We start from the raw sequence: 16692 nt of genomic DNA, 5'->3' as shown, positions 1-16692 counted from the left end.
GCACACACAGCGCGCATGAGTTCCTGCCGCACTCTCCCGGGCCCTGTGGCCTCCCCAGACAGGGCGCTGGGGGGACAGACAGCCAGGGCTGCAGCCCCCGCCCACCCTCTCTGCTCTTCCCCTCCCCTTCCTAGGTGGTAAGGCTTTGGCCTTGCTGCTCCGTGCCTCAGTTTCCTCCTCTGTCCGGCCAGGCCTGCGGACTCTGCCGCCCCTAGGCTCCCTCCCCAGGGCCCAGGAACGGGCTCCTCCAGGGGGCCGACAGGGGCGGGGAAGGAGCCCGCCCCGCCCCACCCCGCCCCCACCCCGCCCCCACCCCCACTGCCTTTGCCCAAAAGGAGCCCCGAGCGCCGGCCTGACGTCAGGCCCCAGGAAGGCGCGGTCTGGGCAGCGGGACAGAGTGGCCCGCAGAGCTGCCGCGGGAGGAGGCTGGCCAGTCCAGGCAGCGCCGGCTCATCTCCAGCCGCCGGGCGGGCGAAGGTGCGGTGAGTCCCTCGCCGGGTGGCCCGGGGCCTTCCTGAGCTGGTCGGCACTGGGTGTCCTCATTCCCCAGCCAGGTGGGCAGCAGGAGGGGGAGAGGGGCCGGTAACTGCCCCCAGACCAGGGCAGGCAAGAGCTCAAAGCCCTAAAGCGGCTCTGAGAAGAGAGGGAGCCATTGTACTGATGGGAAAGCTGAGACCCCGAGGGGGACCCTTGGAGCTGGCCAGGCTGGGGGAGATGGAGGGAAGAGTTCCCGAGGGTTTGAGGGGCATCCTTCCTGCCCCCAGAGCCCACATGTGCTGCTGGGCTCACAACCCCCTTCTCTGGATTTCACTCACTCATTCATTCATTCATTCAACACTCTCACTGATCATCTGCTGGGTGCCCAGAGCTGGGTCTCAATTTCCCCACCTGTCAAGGCACTAGGGTGACTCTAAAGGCCAGGCCAAGGAAGGGGCTGGGGACCCCAGAGGCTTGATGAGCCCTGGGACCTTGGCTGCCTCTGCCCGCCCCCCCCCCCCCCCCCCCCCCCGGGCTGGGGCAGGTCTGGGGGCTGAGGGATTCCTGCCACAAGCTCAAGCAGGCCACGCCCCCGTGGAGGGCCAGCCCTGCCAGCCCGGCCCCGGCCCTTCCCCCACCCTTCATGGGTGGGGAAACTGAGCCCCAGGCACAGGCCCGCCCAGCCCCCAACATGGACCTGGGAGCTGGCGCTGCCCCCGCCTGGCTCCCGCTGGCGGTAACTGCCCTGTGAGAATGCAGCAGGAACAGGGTCCCGAGGGGGGCGGGCGGGTTGGGAACTGGCCTGTGGCCAGGGTGCCGGGGCAGGGCGGGGCAGACAAGGAGCAGCTGTGCGGCCTCGGGCAGGACTGGGAACGGAAGGGATGGGAGGGATGGCGGTGGCAGCTCATGGCCCTCGGGCAGGCGGCTGGACCTGCCCACTGGCCCCATATTCTTCTGCCAACATCTTGTCACTCCTAGCCAGAGAGTCACCGAGGGCACCACCTCCCCTCCAGGGGCTTCCTGGCTGTGTGACCATGGGCAAGTCACCGCCCCTCTCTGAGCTTTAGCAAAACAGGGTCTGCTGCCTCCATAGCTCCTGTGGGGGGGGACATTCTCTGAGCGTCTCCTGGGAGCCCATGGCTGGCTTCATTTTGTCCTGGGGGTCACCTGATGTCATGAGGTGGTCTCAGCCCACCCACTTTACCAGATGAGGAAACTACGGCTCAGAGAGGCCAGAATGGTCCCAAAAATCATCCGTGTGTTCATTCGGCCGCAGCCCTGAAGGGCCAGCCCGGGTCCCGGCCCTCATGGCACGGCCAGTCCAGTGCGGGAAAAACAAGAAACAGGAAAGCAAATAAATATGAAGCTGTCAGGCAGTGGGAGAGCTGAAAAAAAAGAAAGCAAGATGAAAAGGTGCAGGTGGTGCGGAGAGCTGGGCGATCCGGGGGGTCCTCCCTGAGGAGGAGGCACTGGGCCCTGAAGAACGCCCGCGGGCGGCAGATCCGACCCTGCTCAGCCCCACCCAGCGGAGCTCCCCCTGACAGTAAGACAGGCCGAAGCTCTCAGCACGCCCAGGCTGGCCCCAGACCTCTCACAGTGCCTGCAGCACAGCAGCCTCTTCCCTCCTCAGGGCCTTTGCACACTTCCCGCTGCCTGGAACACCATTCCTCCAGATCCTCCCGAGACCCCTCCTGCTCATGACCAGCCAAAGTTGCTCCCCCAACCACTTTCTACCCCACTCCCCCACCTTGCCCCCAGCTGTGATCTCCGTAAGGTGGAGCCAGAACAGCCTGGGCCCATCTGTGCCCCCAGCACCGGGGTTCAAGGCCAGGTCTGATGCCTCCAAAGCATGTGGTCCTAAGGGCTCCCCCGACCTCGCCACTGAGCTCTGTGGCCTGGGGCAAGCTGCCAGCCCCCTGGCCTCTGATTCCCTCTCTGCACAGCAACTTTCCTCGTCACGGTGCAGGCAGGAGGGCCCACAGGCAGAGCTCATATCCCAGCTCCTCCATCAGTCAGGTGACCCCAGACATGCCACTGAAGCTCCCTGTGCCTCAGTTTCCTCACAGGCAAAAGGGGCCAGCAACACCGACTTTGGGGCATCTGGGGAAGAGTCAGTGAGACCTGGGAGGGTCATCTCGGAGACAACCCATGAATTGTGGGATTGCAGCTCTCCCCCAGTGGAGGGGCGTCCAGGGCACCAGGAGGTCAGAGGGGCTCAGGGAAGACCATGTGGGGTGGTGACTGTGGGTTCTAGGGGCCTGTAGCCGGTGACACAGGCAGAGAGAACAGCATATGCAAAGGCAGAGAGTACCAGGCTGAGGATCTGCAGGCAGGTGCACATCTTAGAGAGACCAGGTTGGGGGAGGGGTCTGGGCTGCAGCTGCCAAGGCAAGGGGAGGGACGAACGAGGGTGGCAGGGAGGGCTGTCTGAGTCCCAGGAGGACCCCTGTGTGCGGCGATGTCTGGGGCTGCCCCTCCCAGAGAAACTTACGTTTCCATCAGCACCAAGGTCTGGGCCAAGGGCTCTCAGATGGTGGAACGTGAGGCAGAGCCAGGCATGATGGAGCCCAGGTGCCCTTCTCAACGTGGTCAACCCGTGCCCAGGAGTGCACCCTCTCCCTGAGCTGGGTGGAGGGACCTAGATTCCAGCTGGCGCCACCTGGGACCTGCTGGGTGACCCAGGGCCAGTCTGACCCCTCTTGGGGACCTCGTTAAGGGCCCAGCCTTCCCTGGGTGGAATGAGCAGAGGCTCAGACCAGCCAAAAACAGCAGGCGATGTTCTAAAGCAGAGGCCATGAAACCAAGAATAATCGGAAAAATAAACAGGCAGATGGTTCCCCCAATAATGGCTATTTTGGCCTTGGAAGGCCACGAGGGTCACCCATCGGGGCATGGGCACACACCCCACAGGTCCAGAGAAGCCCGCCCCCATCCCAATCCCACCCCTGCCTGGGCTGGGAGCAGTGGACCTGCGTTTGATTCCCAGTCTACCCATTTCGCACTGTGTGACCCAGGGTACGTCACTCACCTCTCTGGGCCTCCGCTTCCTCATCCTTAAAAGCCGGGACTCTGTGTGGATGCCAAGCGTCCCGCAGGCACCTGGCCCACAGCAGATGCTCCGAGCATCTCTGTCGGGAAAAGGCCAGGCCTGTCCTCCACGCCTGCCCCCCGACCCCTGGTGCGGGAGCCGTGAGCAGCAGGCGGGACCTGGGACCGAACTCCCAGGCAGCCACCTGTTGGCCCAAGGCCGAGGCCAGGCTCCCTGGCTGCCCTGGTCCCATGCGCGGCAGGCGGACGGCAGCCAGGCTGGGGGACTGGCGTCCGCTGGGCACCCAGGCAGCCGAGCGAGAACACTCAGGGACAGTGGGGTGGTCTCGAGAGGAGTCGAGGAGACGTCAGGACACATCCCCACCTGCCAATAAGGGAAGCCGGTGTGGCCCCGGGTCCCCCTCTGGGTCTGCGGGCAGCTACCAGCATCCTGAGCTGCGGGGGTCCTAGCCCCGCATTGCTGGGCACACGGCAGGGACCCAGTGAGCTGTGTGTGGAGGCAGTGGGGTACAACCCCCCAAAAGTTGGTGTGGCCATAAGGCTGGACAAAGAGGGGGCCCCAGGTGGGGACAGGGTCAAGTGACTTGGGGACAGGTGCTCATTCTCCTCTGGGAAGATTCCCAGGGTTTGAGAGCTCCACAAAGGCTCTGAGAAGTCCTGGACTGAGCACAGTGGACGACCCAGGCCCCTCCCCAGAAATGAGCAGGCTAGCCCGGGCAGAGCCTCCATCAGGCGGGGAGCCCAGCAGCCTCCAGCGCTGTTATTATCACCCTGCACCTTCCGCGTGGGCGTGTCTGCGAGCACTTCTCTCTTAGCCCACCCAGTGCCTCCCGCTGCTCTGCCCGACTTCACTCATTCATTTGCTCACTCATTCATTCAACAAACATGATTCCCAGCATCAGAGGTGAGGGAACTGAGGCCCCAAGACAAGGACAAGCAGGCACCGACAGTCAGGGTGACTGAGTGGGCTTCCTGGAGGAGGTGTCAACTCTGCCTGGCCAGGAGGACTGGTGGGAAGGCAGGGTGGAGCTGAGGGCAGAAGCCAATTCCGGCCCACACTGGGCGGGCCTCGCCCTGCAGGCCTTGGTGGAGGGCGCTAAGGCATTCACTTAGGATGCTCTGGGCCGGCTCTTCTGGGTGCCGGAGAAACAGACGGGAGCTCTGCCCCCACCCCCCCCTCAAGATGCTCAGTCTGAGGAGAAGGCTTCCTGAGGCGGTGAGGTCAGGGTGAAGATGGGCAGGAACAAGGCAGGAAAGGGACAGAGCTCCAGGTGGAGTGAGCGGCTTGGGCACAGGCACAGGGCTCGCAGGGTGCGTGGAGTGTCATCAGACAGTTGGGGTGCCACGAGATGGAGAGGGGCACCCCCAGCCCTGTCCAGGGCTCAGGCCCCTCCCAGGCAAGGCCCTGCCCCAGCAGCCCCGCCTCTGGAGGCTGGTTGTGATCACATGCCTGGGGGGATGGCGTGTGGGGGGGAACAAGGGCATCGCCCTTCCCCCACCGTGCCCACCCACAGGGTCTCTGCAAAGCCCTGAAAGGCCTGTGACATGCGGGGCTCCGGGTCTACCCACCTGGAGGGGTCAGGGGAGAAATGCCCCCCTCACATGTACCATGCGGCCCCACCCCCCTCCACCCCTCCACCTCTGGCCACCCCTGAACCAGGTGCTCTGCCTCAGCTAAGGCCCAGGACAGCCATGCGGGGCAGCATAATACAGTTGTCCCCACTTCACAGGAGAAGAGACTGAGGCTCAGGGAGGACCCCTGCGGGGTCAGAGCCCTCACTCCAAAGCTGGGTGGGGCAGTGAGTGGTGCAGGTGCCTGGGAGGGAGGCCTACACGGTCACCTCTGGCCAGACACCTGCCTCCCGGTGAGCTGGATCCGGTCCAGGCTCCTTGCACGGTGTTCAAGGCCCTGTGAGGGCGCCTACTGGCCTCGGCCTCCACGTCTCCCTGCGCCACAGCCCTGGCTGCTCAGCCAGGCTATGCACCTGCTGAGTCCACTACCTCCTCCAGGAAGCCTTCCCTGATCCCACCTTCCTGGGCTTCCCCCAACACTGTGCCCAACATTCAGCTACGGGGCCATCTGCCCCACCCAAGAGACCATGGAAGCAGGGCCAGGCCCCCCGGTGCTCGGTCCCTTAGGGGAACCGTGGGTGAGGGAGGGATGGTGGGCAGGGAGCAGTCAGGCCTGGGTCTGGACTGGACCTTGCCCCTGCTCAGGATGGAGTTTGTCATCTCCCTTCCCTGGTCCTCAGTTTCCTCCCCCGGAAAATGAAAGGCCTGGGCTTGGGGGGCTGTGGGGTGGAGGAAACAGCGAATCCCAGATGGCCCCTCATGAGGCCCCATGGAAACCCCTGGCGAGTGGTCTCTGAGTGTGGACGCATGGAGTTTAGGGTCCGCTCAGTCAGGGACAAACCCCAAGGCCCAGCTGGGTGACCCCAGGCTAGTTGCTGAAGCTCCCTATCTCTGCGTCCTGGGTCCTCGTTTGTAAAATAGGACTCACCCTCCCTGCCCAGTAACGGGGGAACTTCAGACATTTCCACTTCCACCCCACTGCGGGGCCACAGTGAGCGGGCGCCGAGAGCAGGCAGACTCCAAGCCATGCTGAACAGGGGCCAGGGGCGTGGGCTGCGGGCTGCAGGAGCCGATTTGGGCCACAGTAAAGACTCTCCTTACGTTCAGAGCAGTCTTGCAATGCAGGGGGCTAACCTGACAGGTAACGAGCTCCTCGTTCCCAGAGCAGTGCAAGCTAAGCTTTCACACATTCATTCACTCACCCACTTGACGTTTACCGAATGAGACTGTACGGGCCTCTCCTCTCCAGGAATTCTTAGGCTAGCAGGGAACCAGACCAGTGGCCAGGCAATGACAGAGCCACGGGTGCTACAGGAGCCCCGAAGAGGCAGCAAATTCACTTGAGGCAATCAGGGAGGGCTCGCTGAAGAAAGAGGCATCTGAACGGACGAGAACTGGCAGGTGAATAAGAGTGTATAGTCAGAATTATGTTAGTCGCACGTGACAGAAACTAAGCTCAAAGTAACTTAAGCCAAAGAGGGAGATAATGGCTTCATATAACCGACAAGTCCCAGAATATCTCTCGCTTCAGGCAGGGCTGGATCCAGGTGCTTCAGCCACTCTCTCACTTGGCCTCTCCTCACTTGGTCCTGCCTCCCTCCTGGCGGGCATCTTCTGGAGGAATATGGCCATCAGCAGCTTGAGTCTCAAACCAACCAGCTTGGCAACGCCAGGGAAGAGAGAACTGCCAAGAAAAGTCCCACTGCCAGTAGTGGCCAGGCTGGCCCATGGAGCCACCAGTGACCAGTCACTGTAGCCTGGGGGAGCTTGTCACCTGGGGTAGCTTGGGGTTCAGTGTGGCAGGAATCCCAGCCCAAGGCTCGGGAACCGAGCAGGGCCAGGCCACTGAAGGACTTTATCCCCCAAAGGTGGAGGGAGGCTGGGCCCTCCCCCCAAGAGGCCTGCAGGGCCTCCTCCTTCCCTAGGAAGCTCGGGGCCTGGTCTCCGCCAGCCCCCTAGCCCCCACGATTCCACCGTCATCCGTCCACCCTGCTCCCTGGAGGAGCCCTCCAGAGCAGTCTCAAGGGTCTGTGCCCAAAGGTCCAGAGACATGGGCAGCGCTGCCAGGCAGCAAAGACGTTCTGGAAGGTGCGGCCGTGTTCAAGCCTTGGAGCATGTCAGTGCTGGAGGTGCCCATTGCATAGATGGGGAGACTGAGGCCCAGGAGGGCCTGGGCAAATGGAGGGACTCCTGACCCTTCCTTCTGAGATGCCTCCTTTCCTCTGAGCTAGGTGGGAGGGCAGGAGGGAAGGAAAAGAGGGGCAGGGGAGAGGCCCCCGCAGAGCTAGAAACCAGTGGGGGAGAGAAGGGCGGCTGGTGGGGGCTGACGGGGCACAGCCTGTGTCCCTGCCTCCTCCCCTCCTGACAGCTGCACACCAGCTGGCCGTCCCCCAGGACCAGGACTCGCCCTCGGGGGCTGGGGGCTGAGCAGAGAGTCCACTCCACAAGGCCCAGCCCACGCCCGCCCTGCGCCCTCCTGCTGCCGTTCTCCAAAGGGGCTCCGTATCCTAACTCCCGCCTTTGTTGGTACTCGGTCCTGTCCCCCATCCCCCACCCGCCAAAATCCTCTCAGGACCCTTCCAGTGCCACCTCTTGACAACACATCCGTACAACCTCAGAGGTGGATTCTAATTCTGCTCACTTTACAGATGGGGAAACTGAGGCTCAGAGACTTGAAGTTCCCACGGTCCGTTCCGAGATGGAGCAGGGCTCTGGACAGGGCAGTCCAGGCCAGAGCGGGATTCTCGATGGTCACGCTCCAGCGCCCCCCTCCCCACTGTGTGTCACCCCCACTGGCCCTGAGCCCTGGAGAGCAGGCCTGCGTCCCCTCTCTTCTGCCGGGAGAAGTGCCTGCATTCGGCGGTGGGGCAAGCTGGGGCCGGGGGCAGGGGCTGGTGGACAGTGCACTGGCTCCCAGCCCGGGATGGCTGCCCTGGCGCAGTTTCTAGGCCCCGAGCCCGGCACCGTGCGGACACTACGAGGACACGGCCCCTGCCCACTGGGCTCCAGCCAGCTGGCCCGGCTGCAGGATCTGCTCCGCCTCAGCCAGGCCCAGGGCACCTGCCAGGGCCGTGCCTCCCCCTCAGGCTGGCTCCCAGGGCAGGGCCGAGCCTCCCCCTCAGGCTGGGGAAGGCACCAGCGACCCCATTTAGCAGATGAGGAGAGCAAGGCTCGCTGGCCTGGCCGAGGCCCCGGGGTGAGGGAGTGGCAGAGCAGGACTTGAACCCGGGTCTCCGGGCCTCCTCTCCTTCTCCCCGCCAGCTCTGTGCCTCCCCCTCAGACTGGGTGGGCGGGCCTGGGGCCAGGCTGTTCCCGCAGAGAAGCAGCACTTTCTCTCCTTTCCCTTGTTCCAGGCTATATTTAGAGGCCGAACAGGGGGGACACGGGGGAGTGGGTCCCCCATGCGCCTGCCGGCCGAGCGCGCTGCTTGCCTGGATGCCCCACCCTCCCCTCAGGACCCAGGACCTGGCCGCGGGCTCACCCTGGGCCGGGGTCCGAGTCCCGGCCTGTCCTCCCCGGAGCCTCGGTTTCCTCGTGTGGGAGTGGAAGCGGAGGCCTGGAGGCGGGACGGGAGGAGTTAGCGCACCAGGCCCTTCACGGGGACCCACTCCGTGAACCTCTCGGGGCCTGCAGGAAGGAGGCTGTGCCGTTGTTACATCACCGTACAGGCAGGGAGACTGAGGCTCAGAGAGGTTAACCAACCTCTCTGAGTGACCAGAGTGACCAGCAGTGAGTGGAGGCCAACCCCAAACCGGCACCTCCCCTGGTCACTGTTATTGTTCAAATGCTCCCCACAACGCCCACCGTCCCCGGCACCGCCAGCCGTGACAGCCCGCACCGCCCTGAGCCCCGTCTTCCACGGGACCACGGACAGGCCCAGCCCCAGCTGGCAGGCAGGGGTGCGGAGCCCCAGTGTGGACAATGGGAGGAGGGGGCACGGTGGAGGCGAGAAGGCGCCGGCAGGAGCTCGGGGGGTGCTGAGAGCGTGGATGGTGGGTGAGGGCACTCTGCCGAGGGGCCAGCAGGGCACACACTTGACCAAAGCAGATTCGGGGGTTGGGAGGGGAGCCGTCCCAGAGGAGTGCTGAGGGGAGCAGAAGCTGAGGCAGTGGAGCCCAACAGGGAAACCAAGGTCCAGGGGGGGGACTGTCCTGCCTGAGGCCATGCAGAGGAGGGGCGAGGAGGGAGGGGCAGCTCAGCCCACACACTCCCAGTCCAGCTCCTTCCCTGCCCCTGGAAGTGGAGCGCCACGTAGGGTGGCTTCTGGAGGCCGTCAGCAGGCCACCACCTCCACGGGCCAGTGCTGGCTCTGGAGGCCCGCCATTTGAGTTCCTCCTCCTTCAAAACAGAATAAGCGGATGCCCCAGAGAGTGGTCACTGAATAATTACATCAGACATCAGTCTCTGTGAGAGGTGAGGCAGAGGACTGGGGTGTGCTGGGGATGCGGGAGAAGGGTAACTGGGGTGGGGTGGTGGGGGTCCTATAATGTAGACAGAGACAGCCAGACTCACAGAGAGAAAAGGGGAGGGTGGGTGCAGAAAGTCAGGGGCAAGGGCCCAGGCTGTGGCCAGGACCAGGGCTCAGTGTGTGACCAGGATCAAGGCTCAGAGTGTGACCAGGATCAGGGCTCAGAGTGTGACCATGGTCAGGGCTCAGCATGTGATCAGGGTCAGGGCTCAGCGTGTGACCAGGGTCAAGGCTCAGAGTATGACCAGGGTCAGGGCTAGAGTGTGACCAGGGTCAGGGCTCAGCGTGTGACCAAGGTCAGGGCTCAGAGTGTGACCAGGGTCAGGGCTCAGCGTGTGACCAAGGTCAGGGCTCAGTGTGTGACCAGGGTCAGGGCTCAGAGTGTGACCAGGGTTGGGCTCAGAGTGTGGCTGGTATCAGGGCTCCGCTGTGTTTGGGATCAGGGTTCAGCCCCTTGGAGCTGAGAACCATCGAGTGCTTTGCAGACATCTTCCTCTCCGCACCTGTGTGGCCTCTGGGGTGTCCTGAGTACCCCGCACGGCCCCCAGCTCCGAGGCCCCAGGCCCTGCAGCCCTGGCCTGGACCCCCCAGCACCCTCAGCGAGTTGTCGGCAGCATGCAAGTCTGGCCCTGGGGAGTTTCCTGGGAGGACAGAATCCCCAGGGCCAGCGTCATCCTGGGACAGTGTCCCAGAGGAAACGTTCTGTAATGTTTATTATTTGTCTCTGATTGTGACACTAATGTGGACCCAGTGCAGACACACTGGAAACCCGAAAAGCATGCGGAAGGGAATGCAAAGAGCCGTTTGCTGTGTCCCTGGGGCCAGCTCGCAGCGCTCCTTCCGTGTGTGCATGGTTTTTTCACAGAAGAGAAGGGACGCGCTGGGAGGTACCCCCTCCTTCCCAGGGGCCTTCTGGGGCCCCCTCTGCCCAGAGGATGAGGCCCACAGCCCTGAGGCACCAGGCTCCCAGCCCCATGCCCCGGCCTCACTGCCTCCCCTAGCGGCCCCCTCGCGCCCGCCTGTCTCTCCCTGCCCCAGACGTCCCTCACTCTCCCTGCTCCTCGAGCTGCCGTTCCATGGACACGTCCATCGACCCTGCATGTTAGGGGCTGGGGGTACCGAGCAGAGGACAGCCCAGCCCAGAGAACCCCGTGAGCCGAGGCCTGGCCCCGCGTGCAGTGGGGGTGGTCAGGGGGGTCGGGGACAGGCCCGGCAGCACCTGACTCCCCAGCAGCCTTGGGGGTCAGCAGATGCCCAGAGCAGGCGTCCCAGCAGCAGAGGCACAGCCGGGTGACCTCGGGCAGGTGCTGATCTCCCTGAGGATGGAGGTGGCCGCCTACCCTGCCCGGGCCTCCCTCCAGGCCGGGTTGGGACCTGGGCCTTAGCTACGGAGGGCTCCTCTGCTGTGCCCACCCCTGCCATGCTGGGCATTCAATCCCCCAGTCCCCAGGCAGGCAGGACTCAGTGTCCCTGGTCCGCAGGGTAGAGGCTACCAGAGGGAGCCTGTTGCCCGAGGCCGTGCAGCCGGCCAGGGGGAGTGGGCAGCTTCCGGCCTGTTCACAGCAGATGCCTCGCTTCCATCGGCCACCAGGAGCGGGGGAGGGCTTTCCCTTCTCCTCACAGCGGGGGAGGGCGCACATGCACCCAGGGCGTCCCCACGCCGGCCCTCCTCCCCGCTTCTCCCCAAAGCCTTCTCCTTTCTCCTGAAAAAGCCAGAAATGCCCTTATTTGGAGCATCAGCCCGGCCTGAGGCGGGGCAGGGGCCTGTTAACCCTTCATTTATAAATAAAGGGATAAATCTCGGCAAGTTAAACAGCTCAGCAGGAATATAAACAGAGTGGGCGGCCCAGCCCGATCCCCCCGCTGCCCCCACCGCCCCACCGGCCTGTCTGGGCCACCAGGCAGGGAGCACACGGTTTATTTAACTCACACCCGCCTGCTGCTGCTGGGACCCAGCTCCAGGCTCAGGCCCCAGCGAGCCACCCGGCACGGGCCACCAAGACACAGGTGCTCACCTCTTGCGGCTGTGAGGGAACCGGGGTGGCCAGTGGGGCTAGTTCTTGAGCCCTATCCTGGGCCCTTGGACAAGGTCCCTTGTGAGGACCCTCACCCAGGGCAGTGACCTGGTTCTAGCCTTGCAGGAGGTGAGAACAGATGGGTGGCCTGGAAGATGGGGGCCATGATGCATGGGCGTGGGGGCAGCGGGGTGGGGCAACCATAGGCTGTGCTCTGTCTACGCATAACTGTGGTTTATCCAGCACCAACTAACCATATGCTGGACGCTGCTGTGCTCAGCTGATCCTCCCAGCAGCTCCTTGACCCCAACCATATAGATTAGGACATGAGGCACAGAGAGGTTAAGTAACCTGCCCAAGGTTGCACAGCGAGTGAGGGCGGAGCGGGGATTAGAGCCCGGGCTCAAACACCACACACTGAGCCTTGCGTCGTACCTGTGGCACAGCCATCCCCTTTGTCTTCTCTCTCAGTCCTGGCAACAGTCCTGCACAGGAAGGGTTTTTACCTACATCAAGGAACTGGCCCGAGCACTAGCATTCTGCAGAGCTCCACGTTGGCACATGCCGGGGCCAGGCGGAGCGGGGAAGGCAGGCATCTCAGGGCCAGGCCAGGCAAAGGCACGAAGGCAGGAAGGTTGGAGCACGCGGTGGGCAGACGAGCCACGTCCAGCCTCCAGGCAGGGCCCCAATGATCCCCAGTAACTGTCTCCTTCCCTCCAGGCCCGGGGCGCGTGCTGGCCGCCGTCATGCCCTCTGCATCTCCCGTGGGGCCCTCGGCCGGGCCAGCCCCCAATGCCACGGTGGCAGTGGCGGCGTGGGCCAACGTCAGCACGCAGGAGAGGCCGCTGTTCCACCTGGTCGCCCAGCTGGACGAGAAGCTGCACGCGGCCTTCCCGGGCCTGTGGCTGGCGCTGATCGCCGTGCACGGCGTCATCTTCCTGGCGGGGCTGGTGCTCAACGGGCTGGCGCTGTACGTCTTCTGCTGCCGGACCCGGGCCAAGACGCCGTCGGTCATCTACACCATCAACCTGGTGGTGACCGACCTGCTCGTGGGCCTGTCCTTGCCCACGCGCTTCGCGGTCTTCTACGGCACGCGCGGCTGCCCGCACTGCGCCTTCCCGCACGTCTTCAGCTACTTCCTCAACATGCACTGCTCCATCCTCTTCCTCACCTGCATCTGCGTGGACCGCTACCTGGCCATCGTGCAGCCCGACGGCTCCCGCCGCTGGCGCCAGCCCGCCTGCGCCAGGCTCGTGTGCGCCCTCGTGTGGCTCTCCGCAGGCGCCGTGACCATGTCCGTGCTGGGGGTGACGGCCGGGGGCCAGCCCTGCTGCCACGTCTTGGCGCTGACCGTCCTGGGGTTCCTGCTGCCGCTGCTGGTCATCAGCGTGTTCACGGGCCGCATCGTGTGCGCGCTGTCGCGGCCGGGCCTGCTGCGCCAGGGCCGCCAGCGCCGCGTGCGTGCCATGCAGCTGCTGCTCACCGTGCTCGTCATCTTCCTCGTCTGCTTCACGCCCTTCCACGCCTGCCAGGTGGCCGTGGCGCTGTGGCCGGACGTGCCGCTCCACGCCAGCCTCGTGGTCTACCACGTGGCCGTGACCCTCAGCAGCCTCAACAGCTGCATGGACCCCATCGTCTACTGCTTCGTCACCAGCAGCTTCCAGGCCACCGTCCGGGGCCTCTTCCTCCAGCGTGGAGCAGCGTGCGAGCCCGGCGGCAGCCATGCGGTCAGCATGCACAAGAGCTCCAAGGCCTCAGGCCACCAGCACATCCTCAGCGCCAGCCCTCACGCCCTCACGCAGGCCCTGACTAACGGGCCTGAGGCCTAGTCAGCAGGCTCTACAAGAGGCCAAAGGTCAGAACCAGGCTGGGCATGCCAGGTCAGAGACAGTGCGGGCCTCCGCTCCGCCCGAGTGGCAAATCGGGTTCGCCTCGATTGATTGGTGATGGCTGCCCAGGACACTGCAGGGAGAAAGATTCTAAGGCCACTGCACTGTGGTTGATTGGCAATGTCTGCTACAAGCTCCAGAGTGGGTGTGGTGGTCTGAATGCTGATTATTCGCCATCCCTAGGGTGTATATTGTGTCCACTGAAAACTCAGAGGGGTAGCTGGGAGCTGCTTCTTGCCTGGGCCATTTTGCCGCCAGAAGGGATTTCTCAGAAACAGGGACAAAGATATTTTTTGCTACCGGGAATTCCGAGGAGGATTAAAAAGACAACCTGGAATGGTCCCCTTCTCTTTCTCCCACATGCCCCCTTCCTCCTCCCCCACAGAGAGAGAACAAGGGCAGAAAAGAAATGTCAGGGGACAGGAATGTCACGCGAGGGGTTCATGTTTCTGTAGGGACCCCGCCTGAGGCCTCCATGAACCACACACAGTAAGACAGTGTGACACCCATGGGTGCTTTGCTGTAAGAACTTGATACCTGGGTTGACGCTTGAACCCACAACGACCCCACACAGGAGCACTGTGGTCTGCCCATCCCAAGCACAGGAGGGGTTAGTGGCATGCACAGGTGCCACCACTGGGCGATGGCCAGAATCAAAGCCCGGACCCAGCTCCTCCAACGCCCTGCACTGCCCCGTGGAGACTGCTCAGATCTTCCAAATCCCCTACCCCAGGACTGGTCTCGGAAGACCCTGCCTGCTGCCCCGGGAGGGCGGCAGGGCTCACGGCCTCGTCCTATGGATGAGAAAACCAGGAGCAAAGACACAGCAGCTTGAACCCAGGCCTGCCAGCTTAGGACCACCTCTCCCCACACTCAGAGCCCTTCGTTCTCCCCTCAGGGGCAAAGAGGCTCAGATCAGCTCTTCTTGCCTGGCTACCCCCATCTCCCTGCCTTTCCTGAGGAGGAAACATTTCTCTGGCTTGGGCCTCTGATCACCTCCTCTGAGCTGGACTCTGGGATTGCCTCCACGTGTCTTCTGTCCCAGCTCCCGGGAGCCCTTTCTGAACTGCTGTATGGGGGAGGGGGCCTGTTGTGGGAGAGGTGCTCTGGGCATCCCGGGCACCTCCAGCCACCAGGCTCCGCCCTCATTCTTGGCCACAACCACTGAAGCAGGTGAGATGGAATCTGGGACCCAGCTTTGCACTTTGTCTACAGAGAAACATCCTACATGCTCGGTGGCTCCAGGCAGAGCACCCTGTCCCTCAAGTTCAGGGCCCCTGAGAGAGGCCTGGATGGAGGCAGGAAGGCTGTTTGTATCCCCATATTATAGATGAAGAAACTGAGGCTCAGAGAGGAAAAGGGTCTTGCCACGGTCGTAGAGTGAGTCCCCGGATACTGCTAGGCCAGCACTCTTTGCCAGCCCCTACTGGATCCCTGTGGGGTTGGCTCCTCTGACCCCAGGACCTTGTGGGGCAGCTGGGGTGGGAGACATTGGCCCACAGCCTGCCTGCTAGAGGAGCTGGAGTCCCCGGGAGTCCCAGGCTGGCTCTGGCTCAGCAGCGGGTGGTGGAGCTGCACCCACCCCGAGATACTTCCTGGGCCCGGATGCTCGGGAGGCGGCGGGTGTGGCCACAGCACCACCACCCCCTGCATCTGTGGCCCTGACCGAGTGCCGGGCACACCCCCAGCTCAGAGAGGGGCCAGGGCTCACCAGGGACCCAGAGCTGCAGGAGGCCTAGCTCTCGGGAAAGGAGGGGCCGGGAGCGGGCTGTCCGTGCTGAGAAGCGCATGGCGAGAGGTTGACCCTCGGAGGCATGCGTGGTGGGTTTCCAGGCGGGAAGACGAGCCCGTGCCTGGGCAGTCACACAGCGGAGGAGGGAGGGTCCGTGTCAGGTGTCCACCCCAGCCCAGCACCACCTGCGGGCTTGCCTCCAGGGTCAGCACCCCCCGGTCCTCACTCTAATTCACACTAAAGCGTGAGTGGCTGCACTAGCTGACTGCTGTGCTTGGGGGTGGAGGGGTCGCAATTTTTCTGGAACAATCCCTTCCTCTAGGAGGAGGAGTCTCTGAGGTTGGTGAGCGAGCGTGGGTTTGGGAAACGTTGATTCGGCATCTAGTGAGTCCCCGGTCTGTCTGGCCCCTCTGCACAGCCATCGTCTCACTGATCCTCCATTTATGGAGAGAAGAGCCGGGGACAGAACTGGGAGCCACATCCAGAGAGGGGCCCGAGCCCCCTCCGCTTGTCCCCGAATCTGAAATCCCGCCACCCAGGGACCCGGGGACTACAGGAGCCTTAGAGGTGTGGGACCCCGGGCCCAGGGGCAGCCTTCTACGCTCGAGCGTAAGAGGGTGGCCCCTGTCTTCTGGGGCCGGGGCAGGAATTGGGGGCCAACCTCGCACCTCCGAGAACTCAGTCTGACGGCCCCCGTGCATAACACTCGCTGGATGAGCCTCGGTTTCCCCGCTCGCCACTCCTCTCCTTGGCCTTGCAGCTAAAGGGCAGGGGACCAGGGGCAGGGGTCCCCCACGTGACCTTGTCTGGACCCTCGCAGCTCTCTCAGATGCTTGCGCCCTCCTCCTGACAGTTGGCTCCCTTCCACTCTGGCCTCCTCCGTCAGGACTGAGGCCCAGGAGCCTCCAGAGGCCAGACTGGGACTGTCCTTATCCCACGGGGGCCAGGCTGTGAGGTCTCTGCGCCCCCTCCCCACGGCCTCCCTGCCCAGATTTTTAAAAAGCCGGAGTGGCGTGATGGCATGTGTATTTATAGCTGGTGTAAACAATCTCCTTAACGAGAAGTTCTCATCCTGAATTAAATCTGTTTATTCCCTGCGTGCCCTCGACTCGGCACCCTGGTTGGTTGGCTGGCAGGGGTCGTCAGGTGGGGGCCTATGTGTCCCCTCTCCACTCACTGTCCTGGGGGCAGGTTTGGGGGCCTCGAGCCCGGCCCACACTGAAGGGCGGGGGATTGCGGGAGTGGAGACTTGTGGGCAGGGTGTGGACACAGTATCTGGGGTGGAGGCACAGACCAGCAGAACCACGAGTCCTCACCCCATCCTGGCCCCAGCTCCACCTGCCCAGGGAGAGGACGTGGACATGGGCAGGGCAGCCAGACTGCCTACAGCACCCTATCATATCACCAAAGGTATGATCTGGAGGGAGAGGGAGGAGATGGGTCAGTTGGCAGCACCGGAGGGAGAGGGAGGGACTATGTAAGCAGTGGGTT

At 63.6% G+C, this 16692-nt stretch overlaps 1 protein-coding gene across 4 annotated transcripts; it reads left to right on the top strand.

Annotated features, from left to right (window-relative positions):
• Positions 1-401: 401 nt before the first annotated feature.
• GPR20 (G protein-coupled receptor 20) lies at positions 402-16331 on the top strand. 4 transcript variants are annotated; one of them, XM_058565011.1, is made up of 2 exons: positions 402-477; positions 12301-16331. In XM_058565011.1, the coding sequence occupies exon 2, from the start codon at positions 12327-12329 to the stop codon at positions 13407-13409; it is 1083 nt and encodes a 360-aa protein (XP_058420994.1). In that variant the 5' UTR covers positions 402-477; positions 12301-12326; the 3' UTR covers positions 13410-16331. The 4 variants fall into 4 exon arrangements, with proteins under 4 accessions (XP_058420994.1, XP_058420996.1, XP_058420992.1 ...); XM_058565013.1 differs by having other exon boundaries at positions 402-482; XM_058565009.1 differs by lacking the exon at positions 402-477 and adding an exon at positions 1584-7847.
• The last annotated feature ends 361 nt before the right edge of the window (positions 16332-16692 follow it).

This window comes from Diceros bicornis, chromosome 21 (genome assembly GCF_020826845.1).
Source record: "Diceros bicornis minor isolate mBicDic1 chromosome 21, mDicBic1.mat.cur, whole genome shotgun sequence".
In the NCBI taxonomy this organism is placed as follows: domain Eukaryota; kingdom Metazoa; phylum Chordata; class Mammalia; order Perissodactyla; family Rhinocerotidae; genus Diceros; species Diceros bicornis.
This window is presented reverse-complemented; position numbering and strand designations above follow the sequence as displayed.

What these genes read in the sequence shown, in the direction of transcription:
- GPR20 (XM_058565009.1), top strand. Translation starts at nt 7,796, where the DNA reads ATGGAGCAGGGCTCTGGACAGGGCAGTCCAGGCCAGAGCGGGATTCTC. An exon ending in CCAGAGCGGGATTCTCGATG is followed by an intron (nt 7,848 to 12,300) that starts GTCACGCTCCAG and finishes CCTTCCCTCCAG; the next exon opens with GCCCGGGGCGCGTGCTGGCC.